At 62.1% G+C, this 27,371-nt stretch overlaps 1 protein-coding gene across 2 annotated transcripts in view; it reads right to left on the reverse strand.

Moving 5' to 3' along the window:
• Window positions 1-22,744, reverse strand: part of HERC2 (HECT and RLD domain containing E3 ubiquitin protein ligase 2) — a 44,142-nt gene extending 21,398 nt beyond the window's left edge. The window contains exons 1-42 of one of the 2 annotated variants that reach the window (XM_045582241.1): window positions 22,617-22,744; window positions 21,858-21,963; window positions 21,003-21,117; window positions 20,135-20,272; window positions 18,895-19,114; window positions 18,259-18,359; window positions 17,756-17,912; window positions 17,463-17,573; window positions 16,789-16,960; window positions 16,262-16,435; window positions 15,371-15,559; window positions 15,067-15,218; window positions 14,447-14,604; window positions 14,255-14,368; window positions 13,738-13,989; window positions 13,019-13,212; window positions 12,687-12,887; window positions 11,405-11,633; window positions 11,179-11,303; window positions 10,781-10,959; window positions 10,228-10,412; window positions 9,835-9,990; window positions 9,161-9,346; window positions 8,703-8,858; window positions 8,196-8,299; window positions 7,933-8,083; window positions 7,491-7,705; window positions 7,209-7,341; window positions 6,995-7,122; window positions 6,718-6,913; window positions 5,906-6,039; window positions 5,143-5,316; window positions 4,930-5,066; window positions 4,671-4,822; window positions 3,851-4,042; window positions 3,000-3,187; window positions 2,547-2,739; window positions 1,974-2,153; window positions 1,544-1,728; window positions 1,027-1,174; window positions 728-924; window positions 347-577 (exon numbers count right to left, since the gene is read on the reverse strand). In XM_045582241.1, the coding sequence (XP_045438197.1) occupies window positions 347-577; window positions 728-924; window positions 1,027-1,174; window positions 1,544-1,728; window positions 1,974-2,153; window positions 2,547-2,739; window positions 3,000-3,187; window positions 3,851-4,042; window positions 4,671-4,822; window positions 4,930-5,066; window positions 5,143-5,316; window positions 5,906-6,039; window positions 6,718-6,913; window positions 6,995-7,122; window positions 7,209-7,341; window positions 7,491-7,705; window positions 7,933-8,083; window positions 8,196-8,299; window positions 8,703-8,858; window positions 9,161-9,346; window positions 9,835-9,990; window positions 10,228-10,412; window positions 10,781-10,959; window positions 11,179-11,303; window positions 11,405-11,633; window positions 12,687-12,887; window positions 13,019-13,212; window positions 13,738-13,989; window positions 14,255-14,368; window positions 14,447-14,604; window positions 15,067-15,218; window positions 15,371-15,559; window positions 16,262-16,435; window positions 16,789-16,960; window positions 17,463-17,573; window positions 17,756-17,912; window positions 18,259-18,359; window positions 18,895-19,114; window positions 20,135-20,272; window positions 21,003-21,117; window positions 21,858-21,929 (6,774 nt within the window). In that variant the 5' untranslated portion in view covers window positions 21,930-21,963; window positions 22,617-22,744. Of the gene's footprint in view, window positions 1-346; window positions 578-727; window positions 925-1,026; window positions 1,175-1,543; window positions 1,729-1,970; window positions 2,154-2,546; window positions 2,740-2,999; window positions 3,188-3,850; window positions 4,043-4,670; window positions 4,823-4,929; window positions 5,067-5,142; window positions 5,317-5,905; window positions 6,040-6,717; window positions 6,914-6,994; window positions 7,123-7,208; window positions 7,342-7,490; window positions 7,706-7,932; window positions 8,084-8,195; window positions 8,300-8,702; window positions 8,859-9,160; window positions 9,347-9,834; window positions 9,991-10,227; window positions 10,413-10,780; window positions 10,960-11,178; window positions 11,304-11,404; window positions 11,634-12,686; window positions 12,888-13,018; window positions 13,213-13,737; window positions 13,990-14,254; window positions 14,369-14,446; window positions 14,605-15,066; window positions 15,219-15,370; window positions 15,560-16,261; window positions 16,436-16,788; window positions 16,961-17,462; window positions 17,574-17,755; window positions 17,913-18,258; window positions 18,360-18,894; window positions 19,115-20,134; window positions 20,273-21,002; window positions 21,118-21,857; window positions 21,964-22,616 lie in introns of both variants that reach the window. The other variant, XM_045582240.1, reaches the window with a different exon arrangement.
• Window positions 22,745-27,371: the final 4,627 nt, after the last annotated feature.

A 27,371-nucleotide genomic window follows, 5' to 3' on the forward strand; every position in this document is an offset into this window, starting at 1 on the left:
CTCCTGTGCCCTGTAAGTGCTGTCCTGTGGGTGTTCCCACATGGCAGTCACAGAGCCCCAGGCGGGCTGCGTGGCCCCGCAGTATGGACACCTCCGTCCCCGGTCCCACACAGAGGTGTTTGGCTGCTGCACAGCCAGTCCCCACGCCCGCAGGAAGCAGCCTCGGTGAGGAGCCCTCCCCGCACCCGCGAGGCTGAGGGGAAGCTGCTGGTTGCCCGCCTGTGGGAGCCCGCCCTGCAACCGCCCCGCGCAGAGCGAAGCCTGGGGAGGAGCCATGACCTGCCGGCCACAGCCCCGAGCCGTGCCGGCTTGGAGCCTCCGCACGGCCAGACCCCGTGGTGCCTACCGGCTTCAGCTGGCTCAGCGGGCAGACGCGGCTCGCCCGCGTGTCCAAGAACTGCACGGTGATCCTGCCCTTGGGCGTGATGCGCGTCACGGTGCCCTCCCCGAACTCCTCGTGCGCAACCTGGCCCCCCAGGCGCAGGCGGCCGTCGATGCCCCCGATGACGGCCAGCACGGCCATGAGGCCGCCCACCTCGGGGCCGTCCGCCTCGGGGAGGCAGTCCTCCAGCAGGGCCTGTGCGGACAGACAGACAGCATGCTGACAACGGCCAGGGAGTGAGCCGCCCGCGCCCACCGTTCTCGCCTGTCCTCCCCTGTCACTTAACACACTCAGCATCTTAAAGAATCACCGCACGGCGGGCGAGAGGGTTCAGGCTGCACTCACCCCGCCGGCAGGCGCGGGCCCGCAGCTGCGCGACACGGCCTGCAGCTGCGCGCTGATGTGCTTGTTGATGAGGCCGTTCCACTGGCCCAGCGAGTGCAGCGTGCGCAGCAGGGCCACCGCCTCCTCCGCCAGTGTGCTGCTGTGCGTGGCCGTCAGCGAGGCCTGCGGCCGGGCCCTGCGCCTCCGCAGCGTGGACTCTGAAAGCAGCACAGGACAGGGCTAGTGGCCGCCCACACCAGCCGGCCCAGGACGGGAGCACGTGGCCGCCCGCACCAGCCAGGCCCAGGACGGGAGCCCACCTCTGAGGAACGGGATGTCCGAGGAGCAGGTGGTGAGCAGGCTGCCCAGGAACCCGAAGAGCTTCTCCACCAGCCCCTCCATGTCCTCGGCCCGCTCGGCCTTGTCCCACGAGGGCAGGACCGCCTGCAGGAGGTGCAGGGCCAGGATCTGCGTGGGGGTCAGAGGCCGAGTTAGAGACAGTGTGCCGGCACACAGAGGTGAGTTTTATTTCCTCCTCGCTGTCCGTCCCTACGGTAGAAGGAACCACCCAAGGTTCACGCTGCGTTGACGAATGCTGCGACGACCACGGGTTAAACAAACCACGTGACCGAGGCAGGCTCTCGTTCATTAGAAGACGATTCCTTTCGCCCCATGAGCTCACGTCTCGGCCCGGCTTCAGACCGACCCGGCCTTCTGGCGGTGCCAGGGCTGCTGCCGCGCCGACCGCTGTGCACACCATCCAGGCCTCAGGTTCAACCCCTGCTGTGCCGGGCACGCCCCTCCCGCCCGTGCCGAGCCCAAGGGACGCCCACGCACCTGGCGCTGCAGCAAGGCGGCGGTGAAGGGCGCGTGTCCCTCGACGACGCGCATGAGCAGGGCGATCCAGGGCGGGGAGCTGAGCGCGGCGCACATGTGGGGCGTGAGCGCGATGCTGCGCACGAAGCCCAGCGAGCACCAGCCGCGGTGCTGCTCCCGGCACACGGCGCTGTGGGGGGAGGCTGCGGGACACGACAGACTGCTCGCCGCTCCCGGCACTCGGCTGCCAACCTGCCTACCCGCGCTTCCCAACCACGAGCCGCTTGGCAAAGACGCTGCCGGTGCACGCCCTCTCACACGCACTTGGTCTCTCGTAACACACTCACACTCACACACGTGCACACACATGTACTCGTAAACTCACACACCACAACCTTCAACCACCTGCCGACACCGCGCCCAGCCCTGGCTGCGTCCCCGTACATACGAGTCACGTCTGAGGTCCCGCTCTCCACCACCACGCGCAGCAGCCCGCACAGTGTCCTGATGGCCTCGCCCTGCATGACCTCGGCGTGGACCCCGGCCGAGAGACAGAGGGTCTGCAGCAGGTTCACGGTGCTGGTCAGCATCATGGCCGTGGGGTGCATGTGCCTGCCGGCCGGCTCAGCTTCTGAAAGCAAACCGCCCAGATCAGGAAGTCACCCGGGTGGTGCCACGTCCCGGTTCGGCTCCCCGGAAGGGCCGCTCGCTCTGCAGGAAGAGGAGCGCCTCCCGTGCAGCCGTGGCCCTGCCACCGCCTTCCGCAAGGAAGTGTAACTCCGCCTCCGCGGACAGCGCAGCGCCGACAGCTGCCCACACGCCCACGCCGGCTATGAGGCAGGAAGGCCTGCTCCTGGGGGCCAGGGCTCTGGGCCGAGAGGCCTGGACGGCCACCTTCCCCTCCCGGGGGAGCCCCGGGGGCTGGGGGCAGCAGCCGGACACTGCAGAGCCCTCTGCTCCCTCTGACCAGAGTCCCTCGGAGACCGACCCCTGGCACACACGCAGGCACCCGAGCCGCACTCACCCGAGTCGTCCTCCGTGTCCGAGTCCTCGGCCGAGGGCTGCGCGGCGGGGGGCAGCTCCGCCAGCTTGAGGTCGTACTTGCCCTCCTTGCCCATCCGGTAGGAGTTGGTGCTGCCCGTGTCCCACTGCACCCGGATCCACCCGTCCTCGCCCAGCTCCCCGATCACACGGCCGAGGCCGGGCGGGGGGCCGTCCTGGGGGCCAGAGAAAGACCGTGAGGGGGCGCCTGCGGCCTGGGAGGGCGGCCACGTCCCTGCAGACCCTGCCCGTGACAGCTCCCCTCCGGCTGGCCACACGCATTGTGCACCGCGCCCCCGGGAGCCAGGCCCTGGCCTCCTCTGAGCAGGCCTCCTCGCAGCCGCCTGAGAGAGAGGGGTCCCTGCGCAGGACACGGCCTCTCCTCGCTCAGCACCACGGACAGCTGCCACCCGCCGGCACCCTGCTCCCCTCGCACCTGGTCGCCCCACTTCCAGTCCACGCCCCGTGTGACCCTGGTCCCGATCTTCATCATGGCCGCCAGCTCGGGCCCGGAGACGGGGAGCTGCGTGGGAGCCGCCTCCTTCCTCGTCTCCTCCAGGACGGTGGCGGAGGCGCCGCGGGCGGATGCGCTCCCGTCGTCCTCCCCGTGGTCGCCGCTGGGGCCTGTGGGGCAGGGGCAGCCCGTCAGCCCCGCTGTTTCCTCCTCTCCGCCCGCTCCTGTCGCCGACCAACACAAGGGCAGGCACTGCAGGCTCCACGGGGACCGGGGCACGCACTGAGCACGACCAGGGACAGACGGGTGAGGGCGTGTGCTGGGCGGGAGCGGCCGGGGGAGCGGAGACGTGTGATGCTTCAAACAAGAGAGAGCCCACGGTGTGCCGTGTACACTTTGCCGCTACGTGTGGAACTCTCTAGAACAGCCTGCCTGCTTGCTGAGAGAGTTGGGGCACGAAGGACAGACGGCCGCAGGGCTCCGGAGTTGGCCACGTCCGTCCAGGAGCTGAGAGTTGGGGAGAAGCATCGCTCCCAGGACTTTAAAGCAGCAAGTCCCCCCAGGAGGGCAGCCAGCCCGACGCCTGTGGCCTTGCTGGCTATGAAGGGAGGGGGAGACGCTGGGATAACGAGGGGACACAACTAAAACCATAGCACCCTCGCCTCAGACACACAGGATGGGCCTGGCCTCCAGGGGGAAGCCTGAGCATCTGTGGCCAAAGGGTCCTGACCAGGTGCCAAGACCCGGAAGGGACTCACCCTTCCTCCTGTTGGGGCCGACAAGACCACCACCACAAGCTAAAGGACGGGGGAGGAGACACCCAGCTGACCCACCGATGAGCCGCAGCGCGGTCTGCGCCAGGGCGAGCGTGCCGGAGTTGAGCAGCAGGCTGAGGTTGTGCGCGCCGTGCTGCAGGGTCAGCATGCTGAGCATGGCCAGGAGGAAGCGCGCGTGGGGCGTCGTGCCCAGGCTGGGCCCCGCCGGGTTCTCGTTGGTGACGGTCTGCAGTGGGACGGGCTGGATGCCTGGAAGGCACAGGCACGGCCTCAGCGGCTTGTGCGCGGAAACGGGAACACACCGGCACAGAAAGCGCTCGCCATTTTATAAAACAACGTTTTCCAGGCGCGAAGGGCCAGACTAAGACTTCCAACAATAAAGACTGGAAAAAAAAAGTCTGCTCTCCCGTGGACGGGGAGCCCGTGCTTCCGTCACAACCCTGCCACCTGGCTCTGCAGCCACCCCACCCGCCAGAGCGCACTGCACCCCCCCAGCGCCCTGCGGCCACGCATCCCGTCGGCGGGAACAGGCGCCCCCCACAGCGAGTCCTGGCCTCTCGCAGGCACGAGACGCCCCCGGCACACGCTCTAGGGTGGACGGTGGCAGCGGCACGCTCGGGAAGCTGTGAGGACGCCATAAGACCGTCTTCTGCCCGATTCTGGAAGTTCTGATTCGCATCTGGAAGCATGCAGCAGCTGAGATCACCACCCTAACGTGCCAAGGGACTGAGGTCTGCCCCAGAGCAAACATGGGCACCTGCAAGTTCCCCCTACCCACAGCGAGGAGCCCCATCACGCCACCTGCTCGTGTGGCCACTGGGTCACTTCTGCAGCAATTTCAATGCAGCCTGTGAGCCAGCAGTTCTCTCTGACTCACCGAGCTCTTTGAACTTGGCATTTGCATCCATCAGGATGTTCCGGATGTTCTGAACAGCCCAGGCGTACAGCTTGCCGAACGTGACTTCCAGCAGCATCCGGTTAAAGGGTGGGATCAGGTCCACGTCCTTCAGGCAGTCCGTGAGAGGCTCCCTAACACACAGAGAGAGCGCGTGGAAGCCTGCCAGGCCTCACCCTGAGCAGAGCAGGTGCCGCCCCGCGCCCCCCGCCCCCCAAGAGGACGATGTGGCGGTCGGTACCCCAGGTCGACGCCCTCCGGGATGAGCCGCTGCCACCCGCAGAACACGGCGTACTGCACCGACGGGAGCAGGAAGCTCTTGGCCGCCAGCTTTAGGATGGAGTCGATCCCCTCCAGGCGGACCTCTGCCCTCTCCAGCTGTAAGACACCGGGCCCCGGTGAGAGTCTCCAGCCCCGGGCGCGGCTGGGGAGGGCGCTCCCTGCAGGAGGTTACCTGTTTCAGCAGGCACTTCCTCATCTTCTCCACATCTACGGGCTCCTCCCTGAGGGCGAACTCGGCGATGGTGCCCAGCAGAGCTGACTGCGGGGCGAGGCCCTGCACGCTCTGCTTCAGCCACTTGTACCTGTGAACGCCGGCGACGGTGCTCAGGAGCGGCTGCCACTTGTCCTGCAAAGGAATGCGGGCGCGGGAGTCCCGCCGCCGTCACCCTGCGCTAACGCAGCGCCTCCGGCAAAGGCAGGCACAGGTGCCACAGGCCTACAGGGCGGCATACCCGGGCCACACCCAGGCTTGTCAGGGAATGCTAAGCCTCCACACTCAGGCACTGAGCAAAAAGGTAACTTGCACACAGAGGAACGGCCACCCACATGAATGGGACCAGGACAGGGAAGCCAAGGAGACATTCAATGAGCGAGCGAGCGAGCGAGCGAGCGAGGATGAACGATGACACAATGTGCTCTAAAGGAAAAGGAAAGCCTTGACAGGGTGTCTCAGGTGACTGGGCGTCATCCCATTGACCAAGAGATCATGGGTTCAATTCCCAGTCAGGGCACAAGCCTGGGGTGTGGCACGGATTGATGATCCTCTCACACATCGAGGTTTCTCTCTCTCAAATCCATGAAAGCCCTCGATAAGGATTTTTTTAAAGGAAAAAGAAGCACTTCTCCGGGGCACCACTAGGCGGCGGCTGCCCACACCCTCACCCGCTGTGCGCCCGCCCCCAGGCGCCAGCCCCGAGGCCCAGGCAGCGCCTCACCTTGGGGGCCCGCGCTGCAAGGGGTCTTTTGTCCACGTGGACGGGGCTGTGAGGCAAAAGGCACGCTTCCTCCACGTCGCTCTCTTCGTTTCCAATTTTCCCTTCGTCATCCGTAGGTTCTGGCTTCTTAGGGACTACGGTGAAGCCGTCGTTTGTTAGAAAAGCTATTTACTTAAATGCAGTTTTAGATTCAGAAGTCTTCAACTTAGGTAAAGGTAAAGGACACGTTTTAACATTCACTGTGAACTGAAATGTTCAAACGACAGAAGCACCACAAACACTTTCACTGTGAGGACACTGGGGGAGAGAGGGGAGTCCCAGGGAGTGAGTGCCATGGAAAAAGACGGGAGTCCCAGGCGTTGGGTGGAGGGTGGGGGGTGCCACAGAGAAGGAAGGGGAGTCCCAGGGTGGCACAGCTTCTCCTGACGGCCAGATGGTGACCCTCAGCCTTCGAGGCACCGGCCTCTGGGAAACAGGCCTGAGTGTGCAGGAGCAGCAGCGACCTCTGCTCACGAGGCTGCCTCAACTGAGGCCACGTCATGTGTGGAGCCAAGGCTCCCTCTGACTTAAAGACGGGCATTTCCAAAGGCAGACTCCAGCCTGAGGGCGCAGACAAGGAAGCAGGACTGGAACAGGAACCATGAGCGCACGTGGGGTGCTGGGACTGAGGTCAAAGGTCGTGCAGAGCACACAGCGGCCACAGGGTCAACCCATCCCTGACACAACTCCCCAGGCAGCCCCTTCCAACCCAGCCCCCCTCCCGTCCTCACCTGCCCCCCGTCCTCTCCCCCCCTCCCTCCTCCCGTCCTCACCCCTCTTTTTCCTCCCGTCGCGGATGATCCTCTGGGCGACCCGCCTCCAGCGGGGCAGGGAGCTCAGCAGCTTGAGCCGGGACAGCACGGAGAGGTCACTGCACATGGCGGGCCGCAGCTCGTTGAAGAGGAAGCGCAGGCGCTCGATGACGGGCGCGCAGACCTCCTTGTAGGAGCGGCCCTGCTCCTGGTGCGTCTGCGGGTCAGATGGAGAGTGACCTCGGGCCCTCGGCCGACGGCCCCCGTCCGTCCGTCCGCACGGCCCGGCGGGACCCACCTTGATGAGGGAGCACTTGGCCTGGTAGACCACCCGGCAGACGTCCACCACCGCCTTGGGCAGCGCCCGGTGCTTCGCCTGCTCGACGGCGAGCGTGCCGGCGTGGGCCAGAGACAGCGCCACGTGCCCTGAGGGACGGGGACAGAGCGGCCGGTGGGACGCTGAGGCCGGAGGGGGCGTCAGAGGCCTCGGCAGCGAGCACGCGGCGTCCTACCTAAGTCTTCGTGCTTCAGGAGGCAGCAGAGCAGCAGGCGGCCCACCTCCTCCACGGGGTGCTCGGGCGGGAAGCTGATGGGGGTGGTCAGGTGGCACTGCCGGCAGCACCGCTCCACCTGGCACAGGAAGTCCTGCCGGACACAGGGAGGGACCGGTCAGCCCCGCGTGGGCTGCCACGGCTCTGCCACACCTCCGCACGTCAAGCCAGAGCCCTCAGCCGAGCCGGGGAGCCGGCAGAGAGCAGGACTCCTGAGTCTCACCCCCCCCGCCCGGCACTCACCTTCACGCTGTGGTCCTGCACGCTGTTGTCCGCCAGGGCCTGCAGGAACGCCTGGGAGTGGTCGCCCAGGGCGCGTGCGTGGGTGCAGAGGCGGGACTTGCTGGCGGGGGTGCCCCCGGGGGAGCTGCAGTGGTCCTCGTCCTTCTCCTCGTTGTAGCTGTAGTGGGTCTGGCTGGTCTGCAGGCCTCCCGAGAAGATGGACGACTGCAGCCACTCTAGGGAGCGAGCGCACGGACAGCAGCTGAGGCGCCGCCCCCGCCCTGCAGGTCTCTCAAGGACTGTGCTCCCGAAGCATCCTTCGTCCGACAGGCAAACCCCTTGCCCTCGGCCCTCTCCCCGGACACCGGGCTCAGCGCTCGGCTCTCCAAACGCCACGACTCCGCACACACACACAGCCGCTGAAGCAGCCGTGGTCAGTGAGTGGGAGCGAGGGTGTGCTTACTGGCACATTCCACCTCCACGGGCGAGAGCGGCGTGCTCAGGGCGAGGCAGGAGGCGTGCAGCCCGAGCAGCAGGCCCAGGTTCCTCTCCGTGTCCATCAGCGGGGAGGACAGGCTTCCCAGGTCGGGGACGGTGACCACTTCCTGTTCGGGCTGGGAGGGGGACTCGCTGTCAGGCTGAGAAAGCAGGTCACCCACAGCGCAGCACGAGGCGCACGGCCTGTCCTCGCTCAGGCAGGGGACCGCCGCCCTCAGCCAGCCTCACCTCCAGGTACTGGCCCACGCAGAAGGCGTGCATGGACTCCCGCGTGTCCTCAAACTGCAGTGCGGCCTCCAGTGCCACCACGGGGTCCTCCCCGGCAAACTGAGCTGCAAGAGAGCAGAGCGCCGACTCCACAGCGGGCCCACCTCCACAGCCACGGTCGCCGGGAGGAGCGACCTCTCAGCCTCTCCCAGGGCCGCCGGGCAGTCAGCCTTGGTGCACGGCCAGTGCGTTGTTGGGACAAATCACACAAGACAATGAGGAATCCTCCCAACACCCTGAGCTCTGTGACAGGAGAGTCCCCGAGAGTTTAAAACGGGGGCCAAGGCTGGACTCCGGGTACACACACGGCGAGACGTACAGGGGAGGTGCCACAGAGCCACGTGAGACCTATGTAACGGCACAAACCAACGGGACCCCAAGAGGTTCCCCAGAAATAACCCGCCAGAGGAGAGGCTGGGCCCTGCTGGGGTGACCTGAGGGAGGTCAGGGCGGAGCAGCGGGCCTCACCGAGGATGCTGCTGCCGCTCAGGGCCTGGGCCTGGAAGTCCTTGATGTCGTACACCCGCCCGTCGATCACGGTCCAGAAGCCGCCGTCCTTGTTGTGGTTCTCCAAGTCCGCCTTGCGGATCAGGGTCACCTCCTCGTTGTTCCTGCCGCTCTGACCTGGAAAGACACGCGCCGTGAACACATCCACAGCCCGCAGGACCACGACCTGACCCGACGCGGGAGGAACACAGGCACACACGTGTGCGCACCACGGCGGGAGGGAGCACAGCCTGCTGGCGCTGCCCGACACAGGCCCAGCAAGGACACAGGGTCTGCACACCAGGGCGCCACACGGGAGCCGAGGGACCCGCAAACCTGACCACGACCAGGCGAGAGGCGAGCGCCACCCACGGCCGCGAGGCGGAGAAGAAGAGGGCAGACGGGACAGAGCGGGGCCGAAGAGTCCTCGGGAGGCGTACCCATGATGCCGGGCCAGGCCAGCTCCTCCTGGTCGTCCCGCTCCCCGCCGGGCGCCAGGTGGTTGAAGCGGTCCAGGTGCTCCAGCAGGCCGCCCAGCAGCGGCACGGCGCCCGTCTCCTGCATGAGCCCCGGGCTCTTGCTGAGCAGGAGGACGATGGAGACCACCAGCTCCGGAAGGAGCACGCCTGCAGGGGAACGGGAAGTAATCAGGGTGCGGTTACGTGGGAGCACAAGCCCCTGTCACACGCCCAGGAGGGGCCGCTCCCAGCACTCCCACAGCACCCTGTCCCCTTTCCTCCTGAGGCACAAAACGCGTTCCAGAACCAGTTTCAACACCGAGGCAGTATCAGCTGGCATCTTTTACCCAGCAAAGACTGGGTTTACAACTAATTCACCAGCAGAAAACCGCTCTCATAATAACGACCTAACGTCACAGAAGCAGCGTGACAATACAGGACGCGGTGTTGGGATTGACTCAGATCCCTGCTGCTGTCGCCGAAAGAGCTGGACGGCAGCACGGACTCGGCACTGGTGTCTGCGATGGTGCAGGACGGAGCCACTAACCACAGCACAGCACAGACCCCCAACCCGGCTGCTCCAGCTGCCAGCAGCTCAGCTGCCAGCAGCCACAGGGGGACGGCCAGGGTCTGTAACAATGAGCACGAGAAGGTACCGGTGAAGTCGCCCTCCACGACGCTGGCCACCTCGGCGAAGTGGCGCCAGCTGGTGGAGGCGACGCTGGTGGCCACGGGCAGGATGTCGCCGATGTGGGTGCACAGCAGGGCCGTGTACTTCTTCAGCAGGGAGCCCACGCCCATCAGCTCGGGACCTGCAGGGAGAGGCGGAAGCTGCAGGTCGCTCGCGTTGCCGGGAACGGGTGTGTGCGTGTGTGTCACCGTCACCGACGACACAGCGCTCAGGCCAAGCTCATGTCTGGTCCAGTTCTGCCGGCGCCACGGAGACACGGCCTGCCCAGCGTGCGGACCCTGCGTCTGTGGACACCCACGTGCAGCCCGGCGTGTCGCACAGCCCGAGCACAGAGACACGAACATCTGAGGCCACTCACTAGGGGCATCGACGGGCGGTCCCACGCTCTCTCCTGGATACAGCTTACTGATGAGCAGGCGCTGGAAACGCAGCAGCAAGTCCAAGGAGGCGGATCGGTCCCGGCTGGGCTGCTCCACGTCCAGGCAGGACGAGATCCGGCGGGCCACGTCCTTCAGCCTGGCCACGGTCTGGGCAGCAATGTTCCTGCGGAGGAGAGGACGCCAAGTGACACGCAGGGGCATGTCCACACGGGAAGGTGCCTGAAGCCATCACACAGACAGGCTCAGATCGGCAGCCTATGCTGAGCAGGCTCACTGCCCGGGAGTCAGGGTGCCTGGAACAGCACAGTCTCAGGGGAGCGGAGGAGCTGAAAAGGCACCCCAACACAAGGGCACCCCTGCTTCCCACACGACTATGAGGCTGCGGCCTGTCCTCTCACCTGTGCTGAGAGCCAGCTCTCTGCACTAACACCTGCCCAGTCCTCTGCAGAATGTCTCCTCCACCGCCAAGCACATGTCCCACCGTCTTCCCGGGAAACCACGCCCCCTACCAGAGAGCGCTCAGGCACCCACCTCAGCAGCTGCTGGACGAGCTGCACCAGGGGCAGGCACTGCTTTCCCGCGGACTCGTAGATCCCCGTGTTGATGAGGTCCTTGTCCAGCGGAGTTCTACTTCGGTGAAACGTCGAGGCATCTGCTTCCTGCTCATCGATTTCCTTTTCCTTCTGTGCTTCTTTTTTGGCTTCAATATCCTGCAAGTTATAAAACAGAACCTGGTTACCAGTTACCTCGGAAACAGGCGTGAAGGCACCCGGGCTGACCCCACAGCCTGGCCGCCCCTTCGTGACACCCACACCAGGAGATCCTGGCCCCATACACCTGCTGAAATCCCACCACCCAGTTTCCAAACAGACTGCCCCACAAGCCCACTGTCCAGCTGCCTCCCTGCCAGGGGGCACGCCGGGCTGTACCTGGATCTCGGCAGAAATGGCTGCGTTTAAGGCCGACTCCAAGCCTCCGTCAGCCATCAAGCTGCCCACCAGGAGATCGATCATGAATCGGCGGCCTGGACTGACATTAACCTCGTTGCCTGAAACTGGAGAAGGGAACATTTTTGCCAATGTGAGACAAGATAATCCCCTCCCGCCCCCTCTCCTCCTCCCAGACCCTGCCCCTGCCCCTGCCCCTGCCCCACACCTGCACAGGGCAGGAGAGCCGAGAGCGCCCGGGCCCGCTCCTCGGCGGTGGGCAGCAGCACGGACCAGCCGCTCTGCAGCACCGCCTGGGCGGCCGCCTGCACAGTGCTCAGCACGCCCGCACTGCTGGCCAGGGCCACCACCGTCTGCTTCAGGCTGCTGAGGAGGACGCTGCCCAGACCTAAACCAAGCAACTCTGGGTCAACCTGGTGGCTAATGGCGGCATGCAACTGGAAGGACAAAAACAGCGGTCACTGAGCAGCCCGGAACACGGGTCCAATCTCACTAAGACAGAGTACCTCCCACTGAGTTCTACCAGACGTTAAAGACTTCAGCATGTGTACTTCTTAAAGGAGACTATACACATTTTACCCACAATAGTAGAGAACCCACGGTAAGACACTTACGAGGACTACTTAACACCCAACTGTACATATTTACATGGAAATACTTGTGTACTTACAATACGTAACTTACATGTAACATACTTATTAAATGCTCAAGATGAACAGCGGTTGAACATGTGGAAAACCCACCCAACACAGAAAACAGTGACTATAACCTAAAGACTTAAACGACGACCCCACCAGGCTGAGAGGACTCCCCCAGACGCACAGCGGAGCTCGGAGGCTGGGCTCTGCGAGCAGCACCAAGTCTCAGGCTTGAGACCCAAACCGCCCACGACAGCCTGACCACGAGCTTCCTGCCAGCCCGCCGGGGCCTGAGGGCAGCACACTGCCCAGCCAGGTTGTGGGAGCGAGACCCTACCCTGCCCATGTGGCTCAGCTGGCTGGGCGTCATTCTGTGTCCCAAAGAGGTGGTGTGTTTGATTCCCGGTCAGAGCACGTGCCCAGGCTGTGGGCTCCATCTCCAGGAGTGGGCATGCAGGAGGCAGCCAACCCATGATTCTCTCTCATCATTGGTGTTTCTCTCTCCTTCCCCTTCCCCTCTGAAGTCAATAAGCATGTATTTTTAAGACACCCTTCAGCCTGGGCCAGTGTGGCTCAGCTGGCTGGAGCATCATCCTAAACCGGAAGGCTGCAGGTTCGATCCCCTACCAGAGCACGCCTCGGTTGTGGTTTGATCCCCAGTCGGGAGTCTACAGGAAGGCAACCAAGCGACGTTTCTCTTGCACATCAATGTTTCTCTCTTTACTTTGTGAAGAAAATCTGTGCTCTTGGCACTAAGCCATAGAGTTACAAAAAAAAAAGATCACCAAACATTCAAACATTTTCCTTAGCAGTTGGACTGGCTAAACCCCCTCCCGGGAGGCGCGCACCCACCTGCAGCCGCAGCAGGTTCAGCGTGGCCACGGCCATGCACTCCTTCTCTTGGGGCGGCGGCCAGTCGGCGGTGCCGTCCATGCCCTCGCTCACTTGCCGCAGAAGCAGGTCCAGCTGCTCAAAGGTGCCCGAGCAGACGTCCACCACAAAGGGGACGCGCAGGCCCACGGACCACTCGGAGCACGAGGACCAGGCGAAGCTCTGCGGAGGAGACAGACGAGAACCCGAGATGATCTGTCCACTCGGCGACGGGTCTGTACGTTCCCCGTAAATGACGGGAGACGGAACGGTCCCCCTGCAGGAACCACCACCGCGAGCAGCCACGCCTGTACCTGGGCAGGCCCGCAGGCGATGCCGACGATGTGCTTGGTGTCCAGCCCAGGCAGCGGCGAGGGCTCCGGCTTCGTCTGGTGCAAGGTGTCGAAGTGCTGGCACTGGTCATTGTTGCCCCAGCTGTGCACCTCGCTGTCCTCCGTCAGCGCCAGGCAGTGGGTGGAGCCTGCGGCCACGTCGATCACCTTCTTCCCTGGAGGGAGAGAGGCGGCTGCTACGACGTGGTGGTGACGCGGACACTCAGCCGGCCACTCAGTGTGGGGCACCTCCTCACGGACAGCGCACTGCCCAATGTTACACTCATCCGCTTCATCTACTTATTAAAACTCATTATGTCTTATGAGTTACAATTTATTGAGACCTACAGCCTGCCAGGAAGAGAACGCTAGGGCGTGAAGAGAATCTGTCGTGTTTCCCTCCTTATTCAGATCTTCATCTTCAGAAAGACAACTGTCTTCCTTTAAATACATTTTCATTGACTTCAGAGAGGAAGCGAGAGGGAATCACTGACTGGCTGCCTCCTGCACGCCCCCTGACGCTCTCTCCACCGAGCCAAACCGGTGAGGACGCCCAATGTATCTTTAATCCCTTGATCACATTCTCCCGTCCCGAGGCGGGCCGTGCCCAGGAGACGGTTTTAAAAGCAGCTGCGGGTTCCCACACTCCCCCGCCGCGGCCCGGATCAGGGCTGCCCTCCACGAGGCCCGCCCGCACTCACCCTGCAGGGCCTCCAGGAGCTTGGGGTAGCGCACGTGCTCCTCGGCGCCGTGGCCGAGCCGCTGGTTGTCGCCTTTGCCCCAGGAGTACACCTGCCCGTCCTTGGTCAGCGCCACCGAGAACTGGCTGCCGCACCGCACCTTCACCACGTCCAGGTCCTGCAGCTTCTCGATCAGCTTGGGCGTCTTGCAGCCGTCGCTGCCGCCTCGGCCCAGCTTCCCGTAGTCCCCGTCTCCCCAGGACCACACCTGGCCTGCAGGCACGGCCGCTCAGCACACAGCCCACAGCACGGACCCAGGCCACAAAGGGTCCCGCCCATGCTGCAGGGGGAGGGCTGCATGGCTTCGGTTCACACTCTGCTGACACTGACACGGCAGCAGCTAGCCGGGAGAGCATGGCTTCCCTCTCAGTCACTACGGGAGGAGGAAAGTCCCGCCCTCACAGGGGGAGCCCCCAGACCCGCGCCCGCCGGGACAGCCACGCTCCCGCCCGGACCCCTCCGGGCCAGCTCCACGCACCGTTGTCGGTCACGGCCAGGGTCTGGGCGTCCCCGCTCCCGCACGCCACGTCGATGACCTTCAGGCCTTTCAGCCCGGCCACCAGCATCGGGACGGCCTCGTCCTCGCTGGAGCCTGCGAGCACACAGCACTCCCATGACGGCCGGCCCTGCAGGGGAGGCCCCTCCCAGCATGCTCGGGCGGCCCACGCACCGTGGCCCAGGCGGCCGTAGTTGCCGCGGCCCCAGGTGTACAGCTCGCCCTCGGCGGTGATGGCTGCGCTGTAGGTGCTCCCGCAGGCGATGTGCACCACGTGCTTGCCGGCCTGCTTGCCGGAGAAGGCGGAGATCACCTTGGGCTCCTCCAGGGGCCTGGGGAGAGAAGCTGTGGCTCAGAGCATGGCCTCCACGCGAGTTCCCCAGAGCGGACGCCCTTCCCTGGAGAGGAGACGGCTTCGCCCTGGGGCCGCCTGCCTCCGCCTCGAGGAGGAAACAGAGGCCACACACCTCCAGACAGCCTGGCGCCCGCGGGCTGTCACAGACGCAGCCAAAGGCGCACGAGCTTCTAGACTGGCTTCCTGAGCCACAGCCACCCAGACTCCCACGGCAGGGCGCTCCCTGACCCCGAGGAACCGCACTGCGGTCACACCAGAGAAACAGGACGGGCTCTGCCCTCGGAAACCCCACGGGGCGCGGGCGTGGCGAAAGCGGGGACAAGAGCCTCGAGGGCTGGAGCTGGGAAGATGCCACCGTGCGGGGCCTCCCTCCCGGCCCTGCATGTCGGAGCCGCCGGGAAACACGGAGCGTGGTCAGAGGGCTGGGGGCCGCACGTACACGGTGTCGCCGTGGCCCAGCCGGCCGCCGTCCCCGCAGCCCCAGGAGAACACCTCGCCGGTGGCGGCCAAGGCCAGGTAGTGGTGGCCGTCGGAGTGGGCGGCAATCTTCACGATGTTTCTGGAGGCGAGGCCCTGGACCAGCTGGGGGGCCTGAGGGGCAGACACAGGAGGACGTGACGGGTGAGCAGAGGCGGATGAGGAGCACACGGCTCCCTCGGTCCGCTGCCCTGGCTTCCAACCCCACCGCCTGGAAGGACCGGCCTCCAGGCCAACGGAGGCCTCCCGGCGCCCCGGACACCCACCAGCGTGTCGCTGTTGTAGGCCTGCGAGTACACGCGGCCGTTGCGTGCCAGGACCAGGAAGCGCTTCTCCGCGCAGGCGATCTGCGTGACGCCCAGGTTGGCCAGGCCTTTGCTCTGAATGGGCCCGATCACGTTGGCGTAGCACTTCCATCCGATCAGCCCCCAGCCGATGACCTCCTGCACGGTCCCCTGCGAGGAGGAAAGGGAGCACGCGTGTTCTTCCCGGCAGCGGGACACGCTCTCGGTCACGAGAAAGGACGCCGTAGGCTGTCCCTCGGCACACCCACATCGCCCGTCCACCGACAGGACCAGGGGACCGAGTGGCTTTCGCAGCATTCACGTCTCACAGCCCATGAAAGGGCAGGACTTGAGCCCGGCCCACATGGCTCCGTGGCTGGGCGTCCATCGAGGAGCCAGGAGGTCCCAGTCGGATTTCCGGTCAGGGCACAGGCCCGGGTTACAGACGTGCTCCCCGGTGTGGGGCGTGCAGAAGCAACCGATTCACGTTTCTCTCTCACTGATGTCTCTCTCTCTCTCCCTCTCCCGTCCCCTCTAAAATCATTAAGAACGTATTTTTTTAAAAAAGAGGCGGGAAGGGTCGCTAGAGCCAGAGCCTCTAAACCAGCTCCCCCCACAGGCACCGGGGAGTCGGGTGGCACCGGGGGGACCGGGAACACCGCGCGGAGCACCCACCTTGTGGGCCGTGGCACCGGGGAGTCAGGTAGCACTGGGGAGACCGGGAACACCCCGCGGAGCACCCACCTTGTGGGCCGTGGCACCGGGGAGTCGGGTGGCACCGGGAACACCCCGCGGAGCACCCACCTTGTGGGCCGTGGCACCGGGGAGTCGGGTGGCACCGGGGGGACTGGGAACACCCCGCGGAGCACCCACCTTGTGGGACGTGGGGGAGCTGCATGGCGGCGGCATGCAGGGCCTGGCCAGGCGGTCCAGGTGGGCCATGACGACCACGGCCGTCTGCCGCAGGTCGATGGCGAGCTCGCTGTCTTGCGGGAGAACGAGGTACCTGAGGAAGCTCTCGTTGGGGCTCAGGGGGCCCGTCAGCAGCTGGAAGGGAAGCACAGGGACCTCAGGCAGCGCTCGCCTTCAGCGTCGGGTGAGATCTGCCGTGGGTGCACTGACACCACCCTGCACCCTCCCCTGGGCACGCAGCAGTGGCACGCCTGGCACCGCCCGCTCCGCACCCCAGGCCTCGGGGCCCAGAGCAGCCTCGCTCACGGCCGCTCGTGACACAGAACCAGGCAGCTCCTCCTTGGGATGGCTGCGCTCTGAGAGGACCGGCCACCAGCCTCCTGTCCCCACGGCCGGGACCACCCCCAGGACACGAGCTCTGGCCGTGTCTGCGGAAGCCTGGCTCTGAGGACGAGTGAGAAGCAAGGGAGCCTCGTGAAGGTGCTCACCAGGGTGTCGCCCTCGGCGTGGGGGGCGTCCTTGCCGCAGAGCATGCTCTGGAACCGCTGCAGCAGGGGCAGGAGGGGGGCGCTGGTGCCCTGCGCCGACCGCTCGTTGTCCGTCTCCTGAGTCCCGCTGTCCCACAGCTGAAGCAGCAACAGGATGGCCGACAGCATTTGGCTGGAAGAAGAAATACCTTTGTTCTCAAAAAAAGCAGGTTCACTTTTTTTGCAATAGCCTGTCAAAAACAAAAGCATGCGGGCCGGCGGGGCTCACCATTTGAGCCGACCTAGGAACCAGGAGGGCAGGGTTCAGTTCCTGGTGAGGGCACTGGCCCAGGCTGAGAGCTCAATCCCCAGTGGGGGGCAGGCAGAGGGAGGCGGCTTACAGACGGGCATGTGCCCTGACCAAGACCTATCGGTTCCTGGGTCAACGCTTAAGCACTGAGTCGGCTGGCTAGCTGCGCTCCCTTCCTCTCTCTCTCACAAAAAGAAAAAGAAGGGACAGTTCTGAGGAGGCAAAGAGGAACACAAAGAGGAAGCAAACAGAGCTGAGTGCACCGGCGTGAAGAGCAGAGCGCCCGGGGGGACAGGGCTCCCGGCTGCAGCCACGGCTGAGCGGCGAGCCCCAGGACGCACACAGGTCCCGCCGAGTGTCTCCCGAACGGGGGCGCGGTGCCTACCTCAGCGTGCCTCTCTGCACTGCCAGCTCCAGCAGGAGGGCCAGGGCCAGGTGCTGGTCCTGCAGCGGGATGCTGCCCGGGCCCTTGGTGCCTGGTGCCCCGTGGACGTCCCTGAAATCGCAGCAGTGTCAGGAACGAGTCCCGCAGAGCTTCGCGATAACGCACTAACGTAACGCCACGGCCCCACTCCCTCCCAGGGAGACGTGCATTCTGAGCACTCAGCGCGCGCAGGAAGCCACCGGCGTGGCGCCGGCGGGCACAGCAGGGACCCTCGCAGGAGCGTGGGGACTCACCCCGTCACGACGGAGCGCAGGAAGCGGGTGGCCCTCTCCACCACCTCCAGCCACACGGAGGACACAGTGCCCTCGTCGAAGAGCGAGGCCTCGGGCAGCGCCCGCAGGGCGTCCAGGGACTCCTGCAGCAGCTCGCTGCACAGGTCCGCGTCCTCCCCTGGGCACACGCGCGTCAGGGAGGCCGCCCCGTCCCGCGAGGGCCCACGGCCACCCTGTCACCCCCTCTCCCCTCGCCACGAGCCACTGCGGAGATGCCAGAGACCAGAGTTAAACAGCCGTCCCAGAGGCAATTCTGCACATACAGCTCTCCCAGGAGCAAGTCTACCTTCCTGTTCTCCTAGGAAGTCCTCAGGACTGAGGCTGCAGGGGTTTCACACCCTTTAAAGAGGCACAGACCTTTCCTTGTCAGGAAGAAGGCCAAGGAGGCATCCACAGCCCCTGGACGGGCCCCAGACCCGTGCGGGCAGCAGTGAGGGGAGAAGCCGGGCCCGAGGGGCACATACCTGACCGCCAGGCCCTCCGCAGGAACGCGAAGGCGAAGGACAGAGCAGCTCGGGACCCGACTCTCGCCAGGCCTTCCACGCCTTTGCCCGTGGGCCGGGAGCTGCGGGGACACGGGGACAGCTGTCAGTCAGAGGGGGGTGGGCACACCAGCGGCGCCAATGCGTTCCTTTAGATGGAGGCTCCCAGGGACTTGGGTTCCAGGGTCCTTTTAACCTGTTACCAACTGTCCTTTGTGAAGGAAGCACCCTCTTCCAGGAAAAGAGAAAAGAGACTTAGAAAGACTTCAGCCCTAGCTGGCTGCTCAGCTGGAACATCGTCCCAGACACACACCTAACGGTGACAGGTGCCATTCCGGGCAGGACACCACGGGAGTCAGCCAGCCCTTGTTTTCCTCTCTCTCCCTTCCTCTCTCTACAAATCAATACACAGCTTTAAAGCAGGTTTAAAAGAAAACAACGCTACAGTAACGCACAGTCTGCAGCCTGTACTGTCGGAGCAAACTGCAAAGCCACTGTCCACACGAGAGGGAACGCCCCAGGGGACGGAAGAGGGAGCTCACTCCACACACAAGGCCGTCCCGGCAGCGCCCCAGCTGCCCGCTCGGCGCGGGCCTGTGTCCTCTCTGCAGGGCTTACCTCTTCTTGTCCACGGAAGGCAGAGGGCCGCTGCTGCTCCTCCCCTTGACCTTGGTGCTCTCCTGGGTGACGGCTCTGCTCAGGGCGATGAAGTAGCGCTCCAGGATGGCCAGCCGCTGCCGGAGCCGCCGGGCGGACAGGGTGCTGGTGGCCGCTCGCACGGCCAGCGCCTGCTGCTCCTTCACCAGCACCGAGAGGCATTCCTTCAGCTCCCCCGCGTCTGGAAGACACGAGGGGGGCGTGCGGGCTCAGCGGCCGGGCCAGGCTGCCTTGCTGTGATGACAGGGGGCACAGCCGAGAGCCCCTCAGGCTGAATCTGGGCTCCGACAAGGTGGCTGGGAGTCTCCTGGGGAGGAAACTGAGGCACAGAGAACTCCCACAATCACCAGATGAATAGGACACGTGGGGGAGACCATGCTTAGCCACCGTGGTGGACTGCCTCTCTGCAAACGTGGTGTAAATGTTTTCAACGCCAAGTTATAAAGTTAACAATTGTCAGCAGCACACTTTCTAGACAGAGGAAAACTCTACCCGTTATTTCCACGCTATGAAATTAAAAATAAACACTGCCTCTTGCCCTGGCCACAGTGGCTCTGTGGATGGGCATGGTCCCATGCTCCAGGAGGTTGCTGGCCCAGTGGTTAGAGCACCAGCCCATGTTGGACCGTGCGGGTTCGATTCCCGATCAATCCCAGGCTCCTGCTGGGGCGTATGCAGGAGGCGACCAACGATGTGTCTCTCTCACATCCATGTCTCTCTCTCCACCCCCACCTGTACTTTCTCTAAAAATCAACGAAAAAAATATCCTGGGGCGATAACAAAAAACCAAAGGGATGACACTGGCCCTGGCTGGGTGGCACAGCTGGTTGGAGCATCAGCCCACACACGGAACGGCTGCAGGTCCGATCCCCCGTCACAGCGCATGCTGAGGTTGTGGGTTAGATCCCCAGAGGGGGCAGGTAAGGGAGGCAACCCGTGGATATTTCTCTCTCTCATCAATGTTTCTCTCCCCCCACCACTTCATCTCTAAGAACCAATAAACATCCTCAGGTGAGGATTTAAAAAAAAAGGGGAGGGGAGAGACAAAAGTCATAGATTATATGTTATGTATGGTTTACAATACAAAACCTTTTAAGTAACGTTTCCTAAATGCCATAACCGCCCCCCACGGAAGCCGCTGCGGCACCTGGCAAGTGCGCGCCAGCTCACGCTCCCAGCCCCAAGGCGCACAGGCCCCTACCTGGCTGCTTGCCCCACACCCAGCTCTCCAGGATGGACTTGGACCTGAACACAGGGGCAGGGCTCTCTTCCTCGTCCTTTCTGTCTTTGTCGTTCAGATCCTCTTTCTTCGTCCCACTCTGAGTATCAGCACCGTCCTCTGGAAGAGTTTCAAAAACGTGTTTTAACCCGTCGATTGTTTTTCTGAAGGTGACATCCCCGCCGAGGCCCCTCCCAGGAACGGGGAGGAGAAGTCACAACACGGAGCATCCCCTGCACACTGGGTGATTTTTTTTCATTACGAGTCGTCACCGGACGGCACAGTGTGACTCACACCGAGACGACTGCCCACCGCCCTCTCAGTGAGACCCATGGCACCCCAGTCTCTGAAGCATGTCCTCCAGAGAGTCCCATCCCCTTCCTCTCCAGCTTACAGCTAGCAAACGCATGTGGCCTCTACCGACCGGAGTGTCACAGCGACTGTCTTATCCAGCGATTCCCAGCTGTGTCCCTGGGTTCGATTCAGGGACAGGGCCCATGGCAGGATTGCAGGCTCTATACCCAGTGGGGGGCATGCAGGAGGCAGCCGATACATGATTCTCGCTCATCACTCATGTTTCTCTCTCCCCATCCCTCTCCCTTCCTCTCTGAAATCAATAAAAATACATTAACGGAAAAAAAGAAAGAAAGAAAGGAGGAGGAACGGCCATGCGGAAGGAGGGACACTGCAGTGGGGCTTCGCAGTGAGCAGCCCGTCAATACACATCGATCGAGTTAATCCAGGCAGTGGTCCTGTCAGCAATCCTCTAGACAACAATCACACTGAGAGCTGTGCTCAGACCCTCCCGTTTCTGCAGCACTCCCCAAACTTCTCTGCCGAAGGCCCTCACCTTTTCTAGGCGGCAGCTCCCCGCTCAGGGTGACTTCTGCCCCCGGATACACGATCTCGCCGTCTTTAACCATTTCATTCCACAGACCGCAGAGCCCGTCTCCCGTGAATGCAAGCTGGCAACGATGAAGAAGATAAACTTAAGAAGCGAACATGCTCACCATGCAATTCTTGTGTGTGTGTGCACGCGTGCGTGCGTGTGTGTGTGTGTGTGTTTTAATGTTTTTATTGATGTCAGAGAAGGGAAGGAACCATTGAACCACAGCAACCAGCGAAATTCTTAAATGATATAAAAGATATAATTTCCTCTTTGATACTCAATCATTCAATATTGAGCGAAAATTTCCCCCCCCAAAAAAGTTAAGTAAAAAAGACACTTCCTACTACAAGTGGGAGAGAATCCCCAACAAGACAGGAAGGGTGAGACCTATATGCATGAGGCTTACATCCTCAACGCCTGTCTCAGGAAGGATTCCGAAGACTGGAACTATGTCCAGCAATGTCTCAGGGTACGGCCAGGAGAAATTACAGAAAACCAGCAATCACCTTTTTTCAGGTATTAAATAGCTTCAACAGCCATAGCACATTGTACGTCTGGTGCCTCTTGCCCTAGCCGGTTTGGCTCAGTGGATAGAACACCACCCTGCAGACTGAAGGGTCCCAAGTTCTGGGCTCCGTCCCCAGTGGAGGGCATGCAGAAGGCAGCCGATCAGGGATTCTCTCCCATCATCGACGTTTCTCTCTCTCTCTCCCCCCCTCTCCCTTCCTCTCTGAAATCAATAAAAAACATTTACACCGGAACAGGGAGGAGGCAGAAACAGCCTGAGAAGACAGGCATGTGTGTCAGAAACCCCACCTGGATGTCTGTTTTCAGCCACTTGGAGTCCAGGCGAGCCTGGGCGGCCAGGCAGAAGGACTCGGAAGGCATCTTTCCCCCGGGGTCCTCCTCCCAGCGGTCAGGCCTGCAAGGGAAACAAAAGGGATGGAGGCTAAATAAACACAGCTTCTCGGGGTGTCCACCTAGACCCGCCTGCGGGGTTTCGTGAGAGAGAGAGAGGGGTGGGGGGGAAGGACAGAGAGAGCAGAGGTGTGAGAGACAAGTGACAGAGGAGAGAGAGGGGGACAGACGGGGAGGACAGACGGGGAGACGGGAGGAGGCGGGGACCCGGGACTCCCAGGCCAGGTAAGCAGGCGCCCCACGCGGGACTCGCCCGGCGCCAGGACCACGTCCGCGAGACCTTGAGGGCGATGGACGGTCATGGAGGGCCAGACCTCAATGTCACCGTCCCCTTCCCTCCAACCCCAGAGGGAGACACCGTCCCGACACCCCCTGCCCACGACCCGGACAGCGCCGTGCACCTGCCGCCGGGCCCGGGCGCGGGGCGGCGGGGAAGACACGCACCGACAGGCGCGTCCGCGGACAAACACGAAGCCAAGCATCACCCCTCCGAGGGGGAGAGGCTCAGCCCGGGACGCGCGCCGCCTCGGACGGTCCGGTCCGCGCAGGCCCAGGCCCCGCGGCCGCGCCCACGCCCCGCGGCCCCAGGGTCCAGCGCGGCCCGGATCCCCCGCCCGCGCCGCCCCCGCCGCCGGCCGCCCCCGGGGAGACCGGCACCTGAGACGCGGCAGCCGCGGCACCTCGGCCCCGCGGCAGCGTGTGGGTCCAGCCTCCGAGCCGCCGCTGGCTCCGCCCGCCCGCGAACCAAGATCCCGGCGCCGCCCGCGGCCGGAGGGGCGGGACCACGGGGGACGCTCGCTGCTTCCCAGCCAATCACAGCGAGGCCGCTGCGCGGGCCCAGCCAATGGAGAAGAGGATCTCCCCTTCGCTCCTCCGTCTTCCTGCAATCCCCAGAGTTTCCCCCCCTCTGGGGCACGCCCCCTTGTGGTAAGGGCCAATCGCAGGTGCCGGGAGGCAGGATTTCCGCTGACGGAAGGCGGGATTTCCGCCGCACGCACTACGCACGTCCTGCGGCGCCGCATGTTGCCCGCCCCTCTTTCCGGAAAAGCCAACCTTGGCGGTGGGAAGCGTCCGGAGGTAGCGGATCCAGGATGCTCTCTCATCATGGATGTCTCTATCCCCTTCTTCCTCCCCCTCCCTCCAAGAAATCAATTAAAAAAAAAAATATATATATATATATATATATATAAATAAAAGGTTTGCTCAACCATCACATCACCCTCCACTTCTGCCTCCGCAGCCCCGCCCCACGTAAACCTTTTATAAATGAAATGAATGGGGTGATCACAGCTCCTGCCCCCCGACCTAACACGTCAGAACCTCCAGGGGCGCCCGTGAGAGCCTCCCGCTGCTGGGAGCAGCCGAGTTTCAGAAATGAAGGGGCCATCGAATGGGTTTTATGATGGAAAGGGCGGGCGATGGCTGACTTTTTATTAAAATAAACAAACTAACTAACTAACTAACTAACTTTGCATTTTTTCAAGGGGACCAAACCTGCAACCCTTCCAGTGCACAGGATGACCCTCCGCCCACTGAGCCACACAGGCCTCCCTCTTCTAAGTTTAAATGAAAAAAGCCAAGTCTGGCTGGCGTGGCTCAGTGGTTGCACCTTGACCTATGAACCAGGAGGTCACAGTTCGAATCCCGGTCAGGGCACATACATACCCCCGCCCCAGACAGGACCCGTGGGGGAGGCAACCCATCCGTGTGTCCCTCATATTGATGTTTCTCTCTCTCTCTCTCTTTCTCTCAATATCAATGGAAAAATATCCTCGGGTGAGGATTAACAAAACAATTTTTTAAAAAAATTCTGATCGACCAAGGTAGAATGCAGAGCCTTCTGATGTCGGCCTGCGGCGGTCCCGTTGAGCTGGGGGGTGGGTGGTTTGTGTCAGCATCTTCCCAGGGAGCCCCCATTCCAACTCAGGGGGTGGTTAGCCCCCAATTCCTGATGGGGTCAGGGCAGGAACCCAGGGCCCTGCCCGCACTGCTCATCCAGGTCTGAGCTGCAGGAGACCTCCTCCCCCCCTCCCCCCTGAAGCCACCTGGGCCTTCCCCCGGCCCCTCATGGGCCACCCCCAAACCAGAGAGACTCCACGCTTGGCTCTCGCATTTCTGACAACATATGCATTTATTAGTATCAGAAGTACAAACGTAGGAATACAAATACAAATACAGAGGGCGGCCCAGCCCCCAGGCCCCGCTGCCCTCGGGCAGGGCAGGGCAGTGTGTGGCCTGCAGTGCGTGGTGGGGACCGAACCGGCGTGTCGCCAAGGCACGTGGGGCGCAGGGCGCCGCTTCACCAGGACACCACGAGCCGCAGGGCGAGCGGAGGAGGGCAGGGACCTCGGAACCGCCTGGCGGGACATCCAGACCTGGATCGAGGGCCTCCAGGGCCTCTCGATTGGTCGGACGGGGAGTCAGGGCTGGCAGAGGCCGCTTGCTGAGGGTGTGGACCCTGGCCTGGCCCTGGGCCCCGGTGCCTGGGGAGGGGCGGGTGCAGGCACTCGGGCAAGGCGGGTCCCCTCTCTCTCAGGCTGAGCTGGGCTCCAGGGCACCTTCAGCACGGATTCCAAGAGGCTCTGGGATTCCCCACTTTCTTCACTCTCCTCCCACCCAGGAGCGAGGTGGGGAGGCAGCAGTGAGGGGATCCCAGCACCCTCTCTGCCTGTGCCATCCATCTCCCGGGCCCCTCCCAGGCCTGCTTCCCACACAAGCTTCACCAGGAGCACAGGCTTCCATGGGGTGACCCCACGGTGCCCACGCCCCCCGAGGCCCCCTCTCCTTGTCCTAAGCATCGGTGGCGATGGCTCTCCCCGCCCCCTACACGGTGAGAACGCTCGGAGCTCGTCCGATAAAACCAGGATACTCAAAAACATCAAAGGAAGTGCCCGGTGTGAACTCACTCATCGGGCATCCGGGCTAGATGGCAGGGCCATGTCTCACCAGGTGTTCAAGCTCCATCCTGGTCCTCCCCCCATTTCTGGGAGATGGAAGGATTGTCCACCTTTACGGGAAGCTCACCAGCGGTCACTAAAAAACTAGTTTCAGCTATACATGGGGTGAGAGTCCTACGCCTGTGAAGAGTTGGTTCCGTTTTTACCACTGTACACACACACACACACACACACACAAGTACACACATCGCCACACGGACCCACAGACAGCACGGGCCCACTCCTGGGAAGCCGTTCCTTTCCTGGAATCTCCCACAAAAAGGAGGCGAGCTCCGCCTCGGAGCTGCTCCCAAAGAGACACAGACCACGGCTGTACGGACGGACGGGTGTAAACATTGTTCACCAGCACAACACGAGTCCTTGGGGAGGTGGGGAGGCGTGGGCATCATCTTTTAGAAAATGTGAGAACGGAGTGATTCTCAACAGAGATGATAAAACACTGTAAACAGTCACCAGTACACGATGCCTGTGTCTAGTTCTACCTAGAAGTAAACATTCCAAGATACACAAGGAGGGAGTCCAAACCTAAACTCCAATTGTTTAGAGCAGGAAGCACACGGACTGTCCTTTTGGGCTCATGAAATCGGCAATGTCCGTAGGTGCATCCATTTTGGGGGCCGGGAGCAGGGGAATAGATCATTCTTGGCCAACTCAAGGAATACAAAAGCCAAGCGAGGGAAAACCAAAACACCACCACCACCACCACCACCACCACAAGCAGCCAACCACCACCACCACCTCCGAGGTGGGACGTTCCATGTGAGTCATTTCCAGTTCTGGTTGAGGCCGGGGGTCAGCAGCCAGGCCCTCTGGGGCCAGGAACAGTCTGGACATGGAGTAGGCCACCACAATGTTGAGTTGTTATTCTTGTATTTAACATTGGAAGGAAGACGAAAGTTCTGTTTTCTCCTTCATGTAACTCCTAAAATTTTTTATTTTATTTCTTAATGGTTGGGCAAGGATATGAAGCTTTTCTGTTGATTCAATAGTTACAAAATAGTATGGACCCTGGGGAGGATACGGATCATGATGACGATGGTGATGCTGCTGCTGATGGTGAAGATGGGTGGTGGTGGTGGTGGTGGTGGTGATGAAGATGGTGATGGTGAAGAAGATGATGGTGAGGATGGTGTTGAAGATGGTGATGTGATGATGGTTAACATGGTGATGAAGATGATGGTGGTAAAGATGGGTGGTAGTGGTGATGGTAAAGATGATGATGGTGATGATGATGACGATGGTGATGATGATGATGGTGAAGATGGTGATGGTGATGATGGTAGTGGTGATGATGGTGATGATGTTGAAAATGATGATGATGGTGAATATGGTGATGGTGATGGTGGTGGTGGTGAAGATGGTGATGATGGTGATGATGATGATGGTGAATATGGTGATGGTGGTGAAGATGGCGGTGAAGATGGTGAAGATGGTGATGGTGAAGATGGTGATGAAGATGGTGGTGATCGTGAAGATGACGATGAAGATGATGATGATGGTGATAAAATCCCATCACCATCCTCTTGCAAATAAGACATAAAACGTGGTGTGAAATACAGGTGATGGTGGGACATGGCGAGTCTACAAGACGATTTGAGCTGAACGTGTCCTGTGTAAGGCATAGGCTGGGTACATCGAGGGCAGTATTTGCTGGGTTCAGAGTTAAGAGTATCTGACCGTCTTCTGGTCGTTGGTGTTGAGACCTGGCAGAAAGTGGAACTTCCTAGGCTCTGAAAAGGCATCTTGCTCTCATGGCGTTCACGTGAAATGCCTTTTCTTCTCTCTCTTGGCCCAGAGGCAACTCAAAACGGAGACAGTCACAGGTGTGAGTGTAAACAGCAGTGGTCAGGAGGTGGTTGGTCCACAAACAGGTGAAATTCTCAGAAGAGCAGACATTTCATGGAAGCCAACAGATTCAACCAGTTCCTCTGCACATACCTAACAACGTACTTTTAAAACTGGATTTGCTAAGTAGAAGCCCATTGGCCTGTGGTCTATGGGGCCTGATGGCCTCATAGCACATACCTAACCCTTGGACACTGGGGGGTCCTATATCCTTAGGTTTTCACTCACTGGATAGGCAGCGACATTCCTCCAAACACATTCCTCTAGGTCAGCAGTCGGCAAACTGCGGCTCGTGAGCCACAGGCGGCTCTTTGGCCCCTGGAGGGTGGCTCTTCCACAAAATACCACGGCCTGGGCGAGTCTATTTGGAAGAAGTGGCCTTAGAAGATGTTTACGTTGAAAACAGGTGGATCTCCAAAGAGCTGTTGATATCTGGCTCTGTGGACTCATGAGTTTGTCCGACCGCTCCTCTCTGTCCACCCCTTCTGGGTCTGGCCAGCACCCAATAAATTTGTGTGACATCAGCACTTTTCTGTATTTCCTCGGCATCCTGGTTTATCTTTTTCTTCTGAGACACAATAATGCGCCCAATCGATCATTCAGCTAAGAA

This window comes from Pipistrellus kuhlii, unplaced genomic scaffold (assembly GCF_014108245.1).
Source record: "Pipistrellus kuhlii isolate mPipKuh1 unplaced genomic scaffold, mPipKuh1.p scaffold_m20_p_151, whole genome shotgun sequence".
NCBI classification, from domain to species: domain Eukaryota; kingdom Metazoa; phylum Chordata; class Mammalia; order Chiroptera; family Vespertilionidae; genus Pipistrellus; species Pipistrellus kuhlii.